Raw genomic sequence first — 12,346 nt, forward strand, 5'->3', positions numbered from 1 at the left:
ACTTACAGTGCTGAATATGGAGTAACAATAATAACTAATAATAATAATAATGACGAAGATGATGATGATGATGATGGCAGGGTTACATGAGGTCAGGTCTGAAGCGGTGAATCAGGGCGCAGAGTGCGAGGCCGCTCTTCCAGGAAGTGGTGAGGTCGGTGACGGCGACGCCACGGTAACCACGGGTCTGCTCCTGACACCAGGAGAGCAGCTGATTGGACTGAGACAAGGAACCTATCAGAGAGCAGGAGACAGGCGACCAATCACAGCACAGCTCAGTCACAGTGACATCATCACTTCCCTCTGTTAATGAGACTCACTTTGTGGGCGGAATCCTGGAGACTGCAGCCGCGTGATGTCACCACTGTGTGTGTTCAGCCCGGCCTCCTCACCTGTGTCCACCAGGTGTCTCACCTGGAGAGGACAGAGACACTGATTCTTATTGGATGACCTGTGTGTGTGTGTGTGTGTGTGTGTGTGAGTGTGTGAGTGTGTACCTGTACAGGTGTGACCAGCAGCAGGTTGATGTTCAGGTATCTGGTCGTTGGGTCGACAGTAAACAGACTGATGTTCTTCTGAAGGTTCTCTGGTGTCGTCTGAGGGAGGAGACGGTACAGACTCTCTCTGAGGGGCACGGGGGACAGACACAGGGACAGAGGGACACAGGGGGACAGAGGGGCAGTTGAACAGAGTCAGAGACAGGGACAGGGGGACACAGGGACATGGGGACAGAGGGCCAGTTGGACAGAGACAGGGACAGGGGGACACAGGGGGGCAGAGACACAGAGACATGGACAAGGGGAGACAGGGACAGACAGGGGGACAGACAGTGACTAAAGGACAGCCTGTCCCTCTGACAGTATAAACATGTCCTCAGTATAAATGTCCACCTCTCTGCGAGGACGTCCAGCGGAGCTCCTCCCTGAGACCACGATCGGATCATCCAGGCTGAATCCAGAGCTGCCAGGAATCCTCGAGCGATTCCTGTCCCCATCGGCCAGAAGGGCTGTGGACACACAGGAAGACAGAAGGACAAACGGGGACAGGGAGACAGACAGGAGGACAGACAGGTGGACAGACAGGAGGACAGACATCAGAGCAGATCTTGTGAACCAGCTGTGTGAACCCTCCAAGAAAAGACATTGTCACCATAAACATCATCTCTCTGTCACTCTGTCCTTAGACCTACTGTCCTTAGACCCTCTGTCCTTAGACCTACTGTCCTTAGACCCTCTGTCCTTAGACGTACTGTCCTTAGACCTACTGTCCTTAGACCTACTGTCCTTAGACCCTCTGTCCTAAGACGTACTGTCCTTAGACCTACTGTCCTTAGACCCTCTGTCCTTAGACCTACTGTCCTTAGACCCTCTGTCCTTAGACCTACTGTCCTTAGACCCTCTGTCCTTAGACTTACTGTCCTTAGACTTACTGTCCTTAGACCCTCTGTCCTTAGACCTACTGTCCTTAGACTTACTGTCCTTAGACACTCTGTCCTTAGACACTCTGTCCTTAGACCCTCTGTCCTTAGACCTACTGTCCTTAGACCCTCTGTCCTTAGACCTACTGTCCTTAGACCTACTGTCCTTAGACCCTCTGTCCTTAGACCCTCTGTCCTTAAACTTACTGTCCTTAGACCTACTGTCCTTAGACCCTCTGTCCTTAGAACCTCTGTCCTTAGACCTACTGCCCTTAGACCTACTGTCCTTAGACCCTCTGTCCTTAGACCTGCTGTCCTTAGACCCTCTGTCCTTAGAACCTCTGTCCTTAGACCTACTGTCCTTAGACCCTCTGTCCTTAAACTTACTGTCCTTAGACCCTCTGTCCTTAGACCTACTGTCCTTAAACTTACTGTCCTTAGACCTATTGTCCTTAGACCCTCTGTCCTTAAACTTACTGTCCTTAGACCCTCTGTCCTTAGACCTACTGTCCTTAAACTTACTGTCCTTAGACCTACTGTCCTTAGACCCTCTGTCCTTAGAACCTCTGCCCTTAGACCTACTGTCCTTAGACCCTCTGTCCTTAGACCTACTGTCCTTAGACTTACTGTCCTTAGACCCTCTGTCCTTAGACCTACTGTCCTTAGACTTACTGTCCTTAGACTTATTGTCCTTAGACACTCTGTCCTTAGACCTACTGTCCTTAGACCCTCTGTCCTTAGACCTACTGTCCTTAGACCTACTGTCCTTAGACCCTCTGTCCTTAGACCCTCTGTCCTTAAACTTACTGTCCTTAGACCTACTGTCCTTAGACCCTCTGTCCTTAGAACCTCTGTCCTTAGACCTACTGCCCTTAGACCTACTGTCCTTAGACCCTCTGTCCTTAGACCTGCTGTCCTTAGACCCTCTGTCCTTAGACCCTCTGTCCTTAGACCTACTGTCCTTAAACTTACTGTCCTTAGACCTACTGTCCTTAGACCCTCTGTCCTTAGACCTACTGTCCTTAGACCCTCTGTCCTTAGACCCTCTGTCCTTAGACCTACTGTTCTTAGACCCTCTGTCCTTAAACTTACTGTCCTTAGACCCTCTGTCCTTAGACCTACTGTCCTTAAACTTACTGTCCTTAGACCCTCTGTCCTTAGAACCTCTGTCCTTAGACCTACTGCCCTTAGACCTACTGTCCTTAGACCCTCTGTCCTTAGACCTACTGTCCTTAAACTTACTGTCCTTAGACCCTCTGTCCTTAAACTTACTATCTTTAGACTCTCTGTCCTTAGACCCTCTGTCCTTAAACTTACTGTCCTTAGACCTACTGTCCTTAAACTTACTGTCCTTAGACCCTCTGTCCTTAAACTTACTGTCCTTAGACCTACTGTCCTTAGACCTACTGTCCTTAAACTTACTGTCCTTAGACCTACTGTCCTTAGACCCTCTGTCCTTAAACTTACTGTCCTTAGACCTACTGTCCTTAGACACTCTGTCCTTAGAACCTCTGTCCATAGACCTACTGCCCTTAGACCTACTGTCCTTAGACCCTCTGTCCTTAGACCCTCTGTCTTTAGACCTACTGTCCTTAAACTTACTGTCCTTAGACCCTCTGTCCTTAGAACCTCTGTCCTTAGACCTACTGTCCTTAGACCCTCTGTCCTTAGACCTACTGTCCTTAAACTTACTGTCCTTAGACCCTCTGTCCTTAGAACCTCTGTCCTTAGACCTACTGTCCTTAGACCCTCTGTCCTTAAACTTACTGTCCTTAGACCCTCTGTCCTTAGACCTACTGTCCTTAAACTTACTGTCCTTAGACCCTCTGTCCTTAGAACCTCTGCCCTTAGACCTACTGTCCTTAGACCCTCTGTCCTTAAACTTACTGTCCGTAGACCCTCTGTCCTTAGACCTACTGTCCTTAGACCCTCTGTCCTTAAACTTACTATCTTTAGACCCTCTGTCCTTTGACCCTCTGTCTTTAGACCGTCTGTCCTTAGACCCTCTGTCTTTAGACCCTCTGTCCTTAGACCTACTGTCCTTAGACCTACTGTCCTTAGACCCTCTGTCCTTAAACTTACTATCTTTAGATCCTCTGTCCTTAGACCCTCTGTCTTTAGACCCTCTGTCCCTGAAACCTGTCATTGGACCCTCACAGCTGATATGGAAAAATTTCCCAAAAAACCCAGCTAGTCTCTCTCCATCTGTCTGTCCCTCCACCTGTCTGTCTGTCCACCTGTCTGTCTCTCTACCTGTCTGTCCCTCCACCTGTCTGTTCCTCCACCTGTCTCACCTCCAGCAGACTGTCTCCCACCAGTGTGACCAGCAGCTGGTGACCATAGCGTTGCCGAATCAAGGCAGCGTTCTCTGATGCATACATGCAGGTGAAGTCGAACATGGCGACGTCCGGCTGACCGTAGTGATTCATGGCGAAGTCCAGAGATGGCAACTGGTGATTGGTGGAGAAGTCTGCAGCCTCGCGGGCGTAGACCTGCAATGCATTCTGGTCCACATTTCCCCGAGACAGAAGCAGCTCAGTGTCCGCAAAGTCCTGATGGACAGAGACATTTTTTTGTGGTTATTGTTGTGTGTTGTTGTTTGTTGTTTGTTGTTTATGTCTCCAGGTGTTGTTTACCTGTTTGATGACCCTCTTCTCCAGCAGACTCTGTTTCTTGGCCGTCATCACAAAGTAGTGCGTGTCGTCTTTGTAGTAAACGATGTTTTCCAGGTCGATCCCTGGAACATCGTCAACACCATCAACGATAACAACTTTAAATTAATGTCTAATTAAAGAAACCCGACGGGGGACGTGTTCCATACAGGTTTATGTTCCGTACCTGTTTCCTGTCGCAGTTCCTGGAAGAACCTCTGGTTGAAGATGAAGGCAACGCCGCTGATCTCCTCCACTTTGGCCTCAGCTGATGTGTTTCTGTTTTTAAAGTTCGCAGTGATGGCGATCGCCAACTTCCCCCGGAACTCTTTACGTCTGAAACCTGCTCGAAACATCACCACAAAACATTGTTGAAATATTTCTGGTAAAAGTTAAAAGGTAAAAAAGAGTTCTAAAGGGATGAGTTAGGATTTTAGCACATTAGCATGTTAGCATTTCCTGTTCCCTCGTCTTGAAGTCAGTGAGTTTGTTGGTTCGATGTCTGAAATAAGGTCATGTTTTGTTCTCCGTCCCTCTGAAGCTTTATGTGTCTCTAAAAAGTGTCTAAATGAGACGACAGAACGCCATCATGCCAAACACGATGTACTCATTCCCAGAATCAGCTCTCAAACTTTGTCAGACTCAGTCAAACAGACTCAGCTGGACTTTGAGTCTGTCCTCTGTCAGACCATTTGTTTACCTGGAAGTGTGTTCCTCCGTCCGTCTGCTCCGATGATGACGTCAAACTCCAGCTGATTGACAGGATGAGCCTTTGGACTCACCTCCATCCTCCAACCCACCTCTGTCCACAGGTGGACAGACAGACAGTTGGAGAGACAGACAGACAGGTGGACAGACAGACAGACAGGTGGACACAGGAACAAGTGGACACACGGACAGGTAGACACATGGACAGGTGGACACAGGGACAGGTGGACAGACAGACAGGAGGACAGACAGACAGGTGGACACAGGGACAGGTGGACAGACAGACAGACAGAGGGACAGGTGGACAGACAGACAGGTGGACACAGGGACAGGTGGACAGAGGGACAGACAGGTGGACAGAGGGACAGGTGGACAGACGGACAGGTGGACACAGGGACAGGTGGACAGAGAGACAGTTGGACACAGGGACAGTTGGACAGAGGGACAGACAGGAAAACAAGTTGAAATAAATTCTTCAGATCTTTTCTTTGTCTTTACTAACGATCCAGGGTAGTTATTAATAGAACCCTGGTTCTCACTGTGTCTGTACTGATCCTCCGGCGGCGCCACCAGGTTCTTGAACTCCACGTTGACATGGACCTCCACCCCCAGCAGTAAGGCCACCTTCAGCAGGACCAGTTGCAGCTGACGGATACCTGCAGACAGGAAACAGGTGGTTCTGACTGGACCGTCCGGCCGTCCTGATTGGACGGGCGTAACGGATAACAGACTCACTGATGTGGTCGATGGAACCAGCGCAGAACTTTCCATAGAACTTTTTGGCCCCGAGGCCCCGCAGGTCGTGGATGGTGAAGGGCCACAGGTGGAGCACGTTGTTCCTGGAGAAGGAGTCTCTCTTCTCCAGCAGCACCACTCTAGCTCCCATAAAGCTCAGCTCCACCGCCGTCCGCAGACCACAGGGCCCCGCCCCGATGATCACACACTGACCAATCAGAGACAGAGACAGGACACAGCTGACCAATCAGTGCTGTTATATATTTAATGTAAAAAACCTATGGTAGATTAGTCATACATTATATTTTAGAATAAGAAACATACAGTGGTGTTGCTGCAGACTCGGGCCCTCTGGTACTCCTGCTGGGTGGCCCTTCGGTCCAGTTTGGCCCACAGAGCATTGGCCCTCCAGTAGTTGAGGCGCCGTTTGATTGGTTGGTACAGCGGCCTCTCAGCAGCACTGCGGTCCAGCTGCAGGTGTTCACACAGCTGGCTGAAGGTCCACAGTGCCGCCCTGCAGGTTGACGCCAACACAAACTCATCAAATAGCTCCTGAGCTCGGCATTCTGGGTATGTCTCGTCTCCCATGGCGACCCCGGAGGCTGCAGGGCACCATGGGAAGGGTGTCACCTGCTGATGATGTCACTGACGGACTCCAGCTCGCCTCGCAAGAGGGAGGTCTCACTCTGTCACAGAAACATTTTAAACATTAAACCATGTTTGTTAATTCTTTAAGAGCTGCTGATGTTGTTGCTGTAGTCGTATATTTACAATGAACCTCAGTGTCACACACTGCCACCTACTGGCCAGATGTCAGGAGTGCAACATAAATTATTTAAACCAAGATGGCCAACAGAGAGACAGAAATGTTGTGCAGCTCAAGAATATCTCGCCAATCCTTCTATAATAGGAAACCCTACATTCATTCACTCATTAATTTTCCGTAACCACTTATCCTGTTGGGGGTCGCAGTGGGGTGGAGCCTATCCCAGCTGACACTGGACGAGAGGCAAGGTTCACCCTGGACAGGTCACCAGACTATCACAGGACTGACACATAGAGACAGACAACCATTCACACTCACATTCACACCTACGGACAATTTAGAGTCACCAATTAACCTGCATGTCTTTGGACTGTGGGAGGAAGCTGGAGCACCTGGAGGAAACCCACACTGACACTGGGAGAACATGTCAGAGCACCTGGAGGAAACCCACGCTGACACGGGGAGAACATGTCAGAGCACCTGGAGGAAACCCACGCTGACACAGGGAGAACATGTCGGAGCACCCGGAGGAAACCCACGCTGACACAGGGAGAACATGTCAGAGCACATGGAGGAAACCCACGCTGACACGGGGAGAACATGTGGGAGCACCTGGAGGAAACCCACGCTGACACAGGGAGAACATGTCGGAGCACCTGGAGGAAACCCACGCTGACACAGGGAGAACATGTCAGAACACCTGGAGGAAACCCACGCTAACACAGGGAGAACATGTGGGAGCACCTGGAGGAAAAACACACTGACACGGGGAGAACATGTCAGAGCACCTGGAGGAAACCCACGCTGACACAGGGAGAACATGTCGGAGCACCTGGAGGAAACCCACGCTGACACAGGGAGAACATGTGGGAGCACCTGGAGGAAACCCACGCTGACACAGGGAGAACATGTCGGAGCACCTGGAGGAAACCCACACTGACACAGGGAGAACATGTGGGAGCACCTGGAAGAAACCCACGCTGACACAGGGAGAACATGTCAGAGCACCCGGAGGAAACCCATGCTGACACGGGGAGAACATGTCGGAGCACCTGGAGGAAACCCACGCTGACACAGGGAGAACATGTCAGAGCACCCAGAGGAAACCCACGCTGACACGGGGAGAACATGTCAGAGCACATGGAGGAAACCCACGCTGACACAGGGAGAACATGTCAGAGCACATGGAGGAAACCCACGCTGACACGGGGAGAACATGTGGGAGCACCTGGAGGAAACCCACGCTGACACAGGGAGAACATGTCGGAGCACCTGGAGGAAACCCACGCTGACACAGGGAGAACATGTGGGAGCACCTGGAGGAAACCCACGCTGACACAGGGAGAACATGTGGGAGCACCTGGAGGAAACCCACGCTGACACAGGGAGAACATGTCAGAGCACCTGGAGGAAACCCACGCTGACACGGGGAGAACATGTCAGAGCACCTGGAGGAAACCCACGCTGACACAGGGAGAACATGTCGGAGCACCTGGAGGAAACCCACGCTGACACGGGGAGAACATGTCAGAGCACCTGGAGGAAACCCACGCTGACACAGGGAGAACATGTCAGAGCACCTGGAGGAAACCCACGCTGACACAGGGAGAACATGTCAGAGCACATGGAGGAAACCCACGCTGACACGGGGAGAACATGTGGGAGCACCTGGAGGAAACCCACGCTGACACAGGGAGAACATGTCGGAGCACCTGGAGGAAACCCACGCTGACACAGGGAGAACATGTCAGAGCACCCGGAGGAAACCCACGCTGACACGGGGAGAACATGTCAGAGCACATGGAGGAAACCCACGCTGACACAGGGAGAACATGTCAGAGCACCTGGAGGAAACCCACGCTGACACGGGGAGAACATGTCAGAGCACATGGAGGAAACCCACGCTGACACGGGGAGAACATGTGGGAGCACCTGGAGGAAACCCACGCTGACACAGGGAGAACATGTCAGAGCACCCAGAGGAAACCCACGCTGACACAGGGAGAACATGTGGGAGCACCTGGAGGAAACCCACGCTGACACGGGGAGAACATGTCAGAGCACCTGGAGGAAACCCACGCTGACACAGGGAGAACATGTCAGAGCACCTGGAGGAAACCCACGCTGACACAGGGAGAACATGTCGGAGCACCTGGAGGAAACCCACGCTGACACAGGGAGAACATGTCAGAGCACATGGAGGAAACCCACGCTGACACGGGGAGAACATGTGGGAGCACCTGGAGGAAACCCACGCTGACACAGGGAGAACATGTCGGAGCACCTGGAGGAAACCCACGCTGACACAGGGAGAACATGTCAGAGCACCCGGAGGAAACCCACGCTGACACGGGGAGAACATGTCAGAGCACATGGAGGAAACCCACGCTGACACAGGGAGAACATGTCAGAGCACCTGGAGGAAACCCACGCTGACACGGGGAGAACATGTCAGAGCACATGGAGGAAACCCACGCTGACACGGGGAGAACATGTGGGAGCACCTGGAGGAAACCCACGCTGACACAGGGAGAACATGTCAGAGCACCCAGAGGAAACCCACGCTGACACAGGGAGAACATGTCAGAGCACCTGGAGGAAACCCACGCTGACACGGGGAGAACATGTCAGAGCACATGGAGGAAACCCACGCTGACACAGGGAGAACATGTCAGAGCACATGGAGGAAACCCACGCTGACACGGGGAGAACATGTGGGAGCACCTGGAGGAAACCCACGCTGACACAGGGAGAACATGTCGGAGCACCTGGAGGAAACCCACGCTGACACAGGGAGAACATGTCGGAGCACCTGGAGGAAACCCACGCTGACACAGGGAGAACATGTCAGAGCACATGGAGGAAACCCACGCTGACACGGGGAGAACATGTGGGAGCACCTGGAGGAAACCCACGCTGACACAGGGAGAACATGTCAGAGCACCCGGAGGAAACCCACGCTGACACGGGGAGAACATGTCAGAGCACATGGAGGAAACCCACGCTGACACAGGGAGAACATGTCAGAGCACCTGGAGGAAACCCACGCTGACACGGGGAGAACATGTCGGAGCACCTGGAGGAAACCCATGCTGACACAGGGAGAACATGTCGGAGCACCCGGAGGAAACCCACGCTGACACGGGGAGAACATGTCAGAGCACCTGGAGGAAACCCACGCTGACACAGGGAGAACATGTCAGAGCACCTGGAGGAAACCCACGCTGACACGGGGAGAACATGTGGGAGCACCTGGAGGAAACCCACACTGACACAGGGAGAACATGTCAGAGCACCTGGAGGAAACCCACGCTGACACAGGGAGAACATGTCGGAGCACCTGGAGGAAACCCACGCTGACACAGGGAGAACATGTCAGACCACATGGAGGAAACCCACGCTGACACGGGGAGAACATGTGGGAGCACCTGGAGGAAACCCACGCTGACACAGGGAGAACATGTCGGAGCACCTGGAGGAAACCCACGCTGACACAGGGAGAACATGTCAGAGCACCCGGAGGAAACCCACGCTGACACGGGGAGAACATGTCAGAGCACATGGAGGAAACCCACGCTGACACAGGGAGAACATGTCAGAGCACCTGGAGGAAACCCACGCTGACACGGGGAGAACATGTGAACTCAACACAGAAGGGCTTCCCCACCCTGACCGTGTAAATGAGTAAAACCAAGATGGCCGACGTAAAGAAAGAAATGTGCAGCTCAGGTAAATCTCACCAATCCTTCCATAACAGGAGACGCTGCAAGTTTTGCATCTCAACAAGGATCTGCAGCTTTAAGCATCACACAGTGTCATTATGATGTCACTGAGTTCAGGTCACATGACCGTGTTTGTCTGAGCGGCTATGTGTGTGTGTGTGTGTGTGTGTGTGTGTTAGACTGAATAGAAACAAAGAAGTTCATACAGAACAGACCCACCAGTACCAAGCACCAACACACACACACACACACACACACACACACGTTCAGCTTTAACTACACAATAATTTAAAACAAATAATCTGTCATTTAATGTGGATAACTTTTCACTAAGAGGCAGAGTTACGAGAGTCCAACACATTCAGGACATAAACAAAATAAATCAACACAAATATAGAAAAACATCAAAAACATTTTAATAAAAATGCAACAAAAAACAACATAACAGCTGGAATGTTTATTTTTTATTTATTCAATTAAAAACATGTTTAGAAATATAAAATTATTAATTACTTAATGTTTAACATTCAGTCTGACTTTAATAAAACACACCTGTCTGATAATAAAACACACCTGTCTGATAATGAAACACACCTTTCTGTTAATAAAACACACCTGTCTGATAATGAAACACACCTGTCTGTTAATGAAACACACCTGTCTGATAATAAAACACACCTGTCTGATAATAAAACACACCTGTCTGATAATAAAACACACCTGTCTGATAATGAAACACACCTTTCTGTTAATAAAACACACCTGTCTGATAATGAAACACACCTGTCTGTTAATAAAACACACCTGTCTGTTAATAAAACACTCCTGTCTGATAATAAAACACACCCGTCTGATAATAGAACACACCTGTCTGTTAATGAAACACACCTGTCTGTTAATGAAACACACCTGTCTGATAAAAAAAAACACCTGTCAATAACACCCACCTGTCTGATAATAAAACACACCTGTCTGTTAATGAAACACACCTGTCTGTTAATAAAACACACCTGTTTGTTAATAAAACACACCTGTCTGATAATAAAACACACCTGTCTGATAATGAAACACACGTCTGATAATAAAACACACCTGTCTGTTAATAAAACACACCTGTCTGATAATAAAACACACCTGTCTGATAATAAAACACACCTGTCTGATAATGAAACACACCTGTCTGATAATGAAACACACGTCTGATAATAAAACACACCTGTCTGATAATGAAACACACCTGTCTGATAATAAAACACACGTCTGATAATAAAACACACCTGTCTGTTAATAAAACACACCTGTCTGATAATGACACACACCTGTCTGATAATAAAACACACCTGTCTGATAATGAAACACACCTGTCTGTTAATAAAACACACCTGTCTGATAATAAAACACACCTGTCTGATAATAAAACACACGTCTGATAATAAAACACACCTGTCTGTTAATAAAACACACCTGTCTGATAATGAAACACACCTGTCTGTTAATAAAACACACCTGTCTGATAATGAAACACACCTGTCTGTTAATAAAACACACCTGTCTGATAATAAAACACACCTGTCTGATAATAAAACACACGTCTGATAATAAAACACACCTGTCTGTTAATAAAACACACCTGTCTGATAATAAAACACACCTGTCTGATAATGAAACACACCTGTCTGTTAATAAAACACACCTGTCTGTTAATAAAACACACCTGTCTGATAATAAAACACACCTGTTATGTTACATTATGTGGAATATGATCAGCTGTAACAATTTCATTAAACATAACAAAATTCCAGGACCTTTCCAGGTTTTCCAGGACTGGAAAATCACACACACACACACACACACACACACACAGGTTATAATAAAGAGTTATTAAATGAATCAGTGTGTACTCACATCTCTCGGAGCTCTCTATCTGACACTGCTGCAGGCTGACATCCAAATCCACTCTAATCACACACACACACACACACACACACACACACACACACTGTCTGAGGTCAAGGGGGCGGGGTCAGTGCAGAGCAGGCCCCGCCCCCTGAGGACAGACAGTAATCTGTATTCTCAGTGTGTCTGAGCTAACGAGATTAACCCGAGGAGATCAGGAGCCAGAGATCAGCTTCATCATCATCATCATCCTCAGAGAGCAGCAGCGCCACCTTCAGACTGACTGTTGTTATAAAAATCATTAAAGATGATTTAGTGACTCTTTTTATTCTTTATTCTGTCTCAACAGCTTCATTGTTTCACTCCTGTTGTCACACTGTCCTCCTGCTGTTTGTGTAAATTATTATAATTATTATTATTACATTTTTAAAACACACTTTAAGGATGAATT

General features: G+C 49.3%; 1 protein-coding gene across 6 annotated transcripts in view; it reads right to left on the minus strand.

The window, feature by feature from the left end:
- Positions 1-11,961, minus strand: part of LOC117249600 (protein-methionine sulfoxide oxidase mical3b-like) — a 50,903-nt gene extending 38,942 nt beyond the window's left edge. For all 6 annotated transcript variants that reach the window (XR_013490390.1, XR_013490393.1, XR_013490392.1 and 3 more), the window contains exons 1-12: positions 11,905-11,961; positions 5,836-6,197; positions 5,512-5,719; positions 5,316-5,432; positions 4,769-4,870; positions 4,256-4,411; positions 4,054-4,154; positions 3,712-3,969; positions 891-1,006; positions 498-624; positions 321-414; positions 87-234 (exon numbers count right to left, since the gene is read on the minus strand). Coding sequence is in view for 2 of the 6 variants with exons in the window: in XM_078165151.1 (XP_078021277.1) it covers positions 87-234; positions 321-414; positions 498-624; positions 891-1,006; positions 3,712-3,969; positions 4,054-4,154; positions 4,256-4,411; positions 4,769-4,870; positions 5,316-5,432; positions 5,512-5,719; positions 5,836-6,099 (1,691 nt within the window). In the remaining 4 variants the exon portion in view is untranslated. The remainder of the gene's footprint in view (positions 1-86; positions 235-320; positions 415-497; positions 625-890; positions 1,007-3,711; positions 3,970-4,053; positions 4,155-4,255; positions 4,412-4,768; positions 4,871-5,315; positions 5,433-5,511; positions 5,720-5,835; positions 6,198-11,904) is intronic.
- Between the last annotated feature and the right edge of the window lie 385 nt (positions 11,962-12,346).

Source organism: Epinephelus lanceolatus, chromosome 23 (assembly GCF_041903045.1).
Source record: "Epinephelus lanceolatus isolate andai-2023 chromosome 23, ASM4190304v1, whole genome shotgun sequence".
Classification (NCBI taxonomy): domain Eukaryota; kingdom Metazoa; phylum Chordata; class Actinopteri; order Perciformes; family Serranidae; genus Epinephelus; species Epinephelus lanceolatus.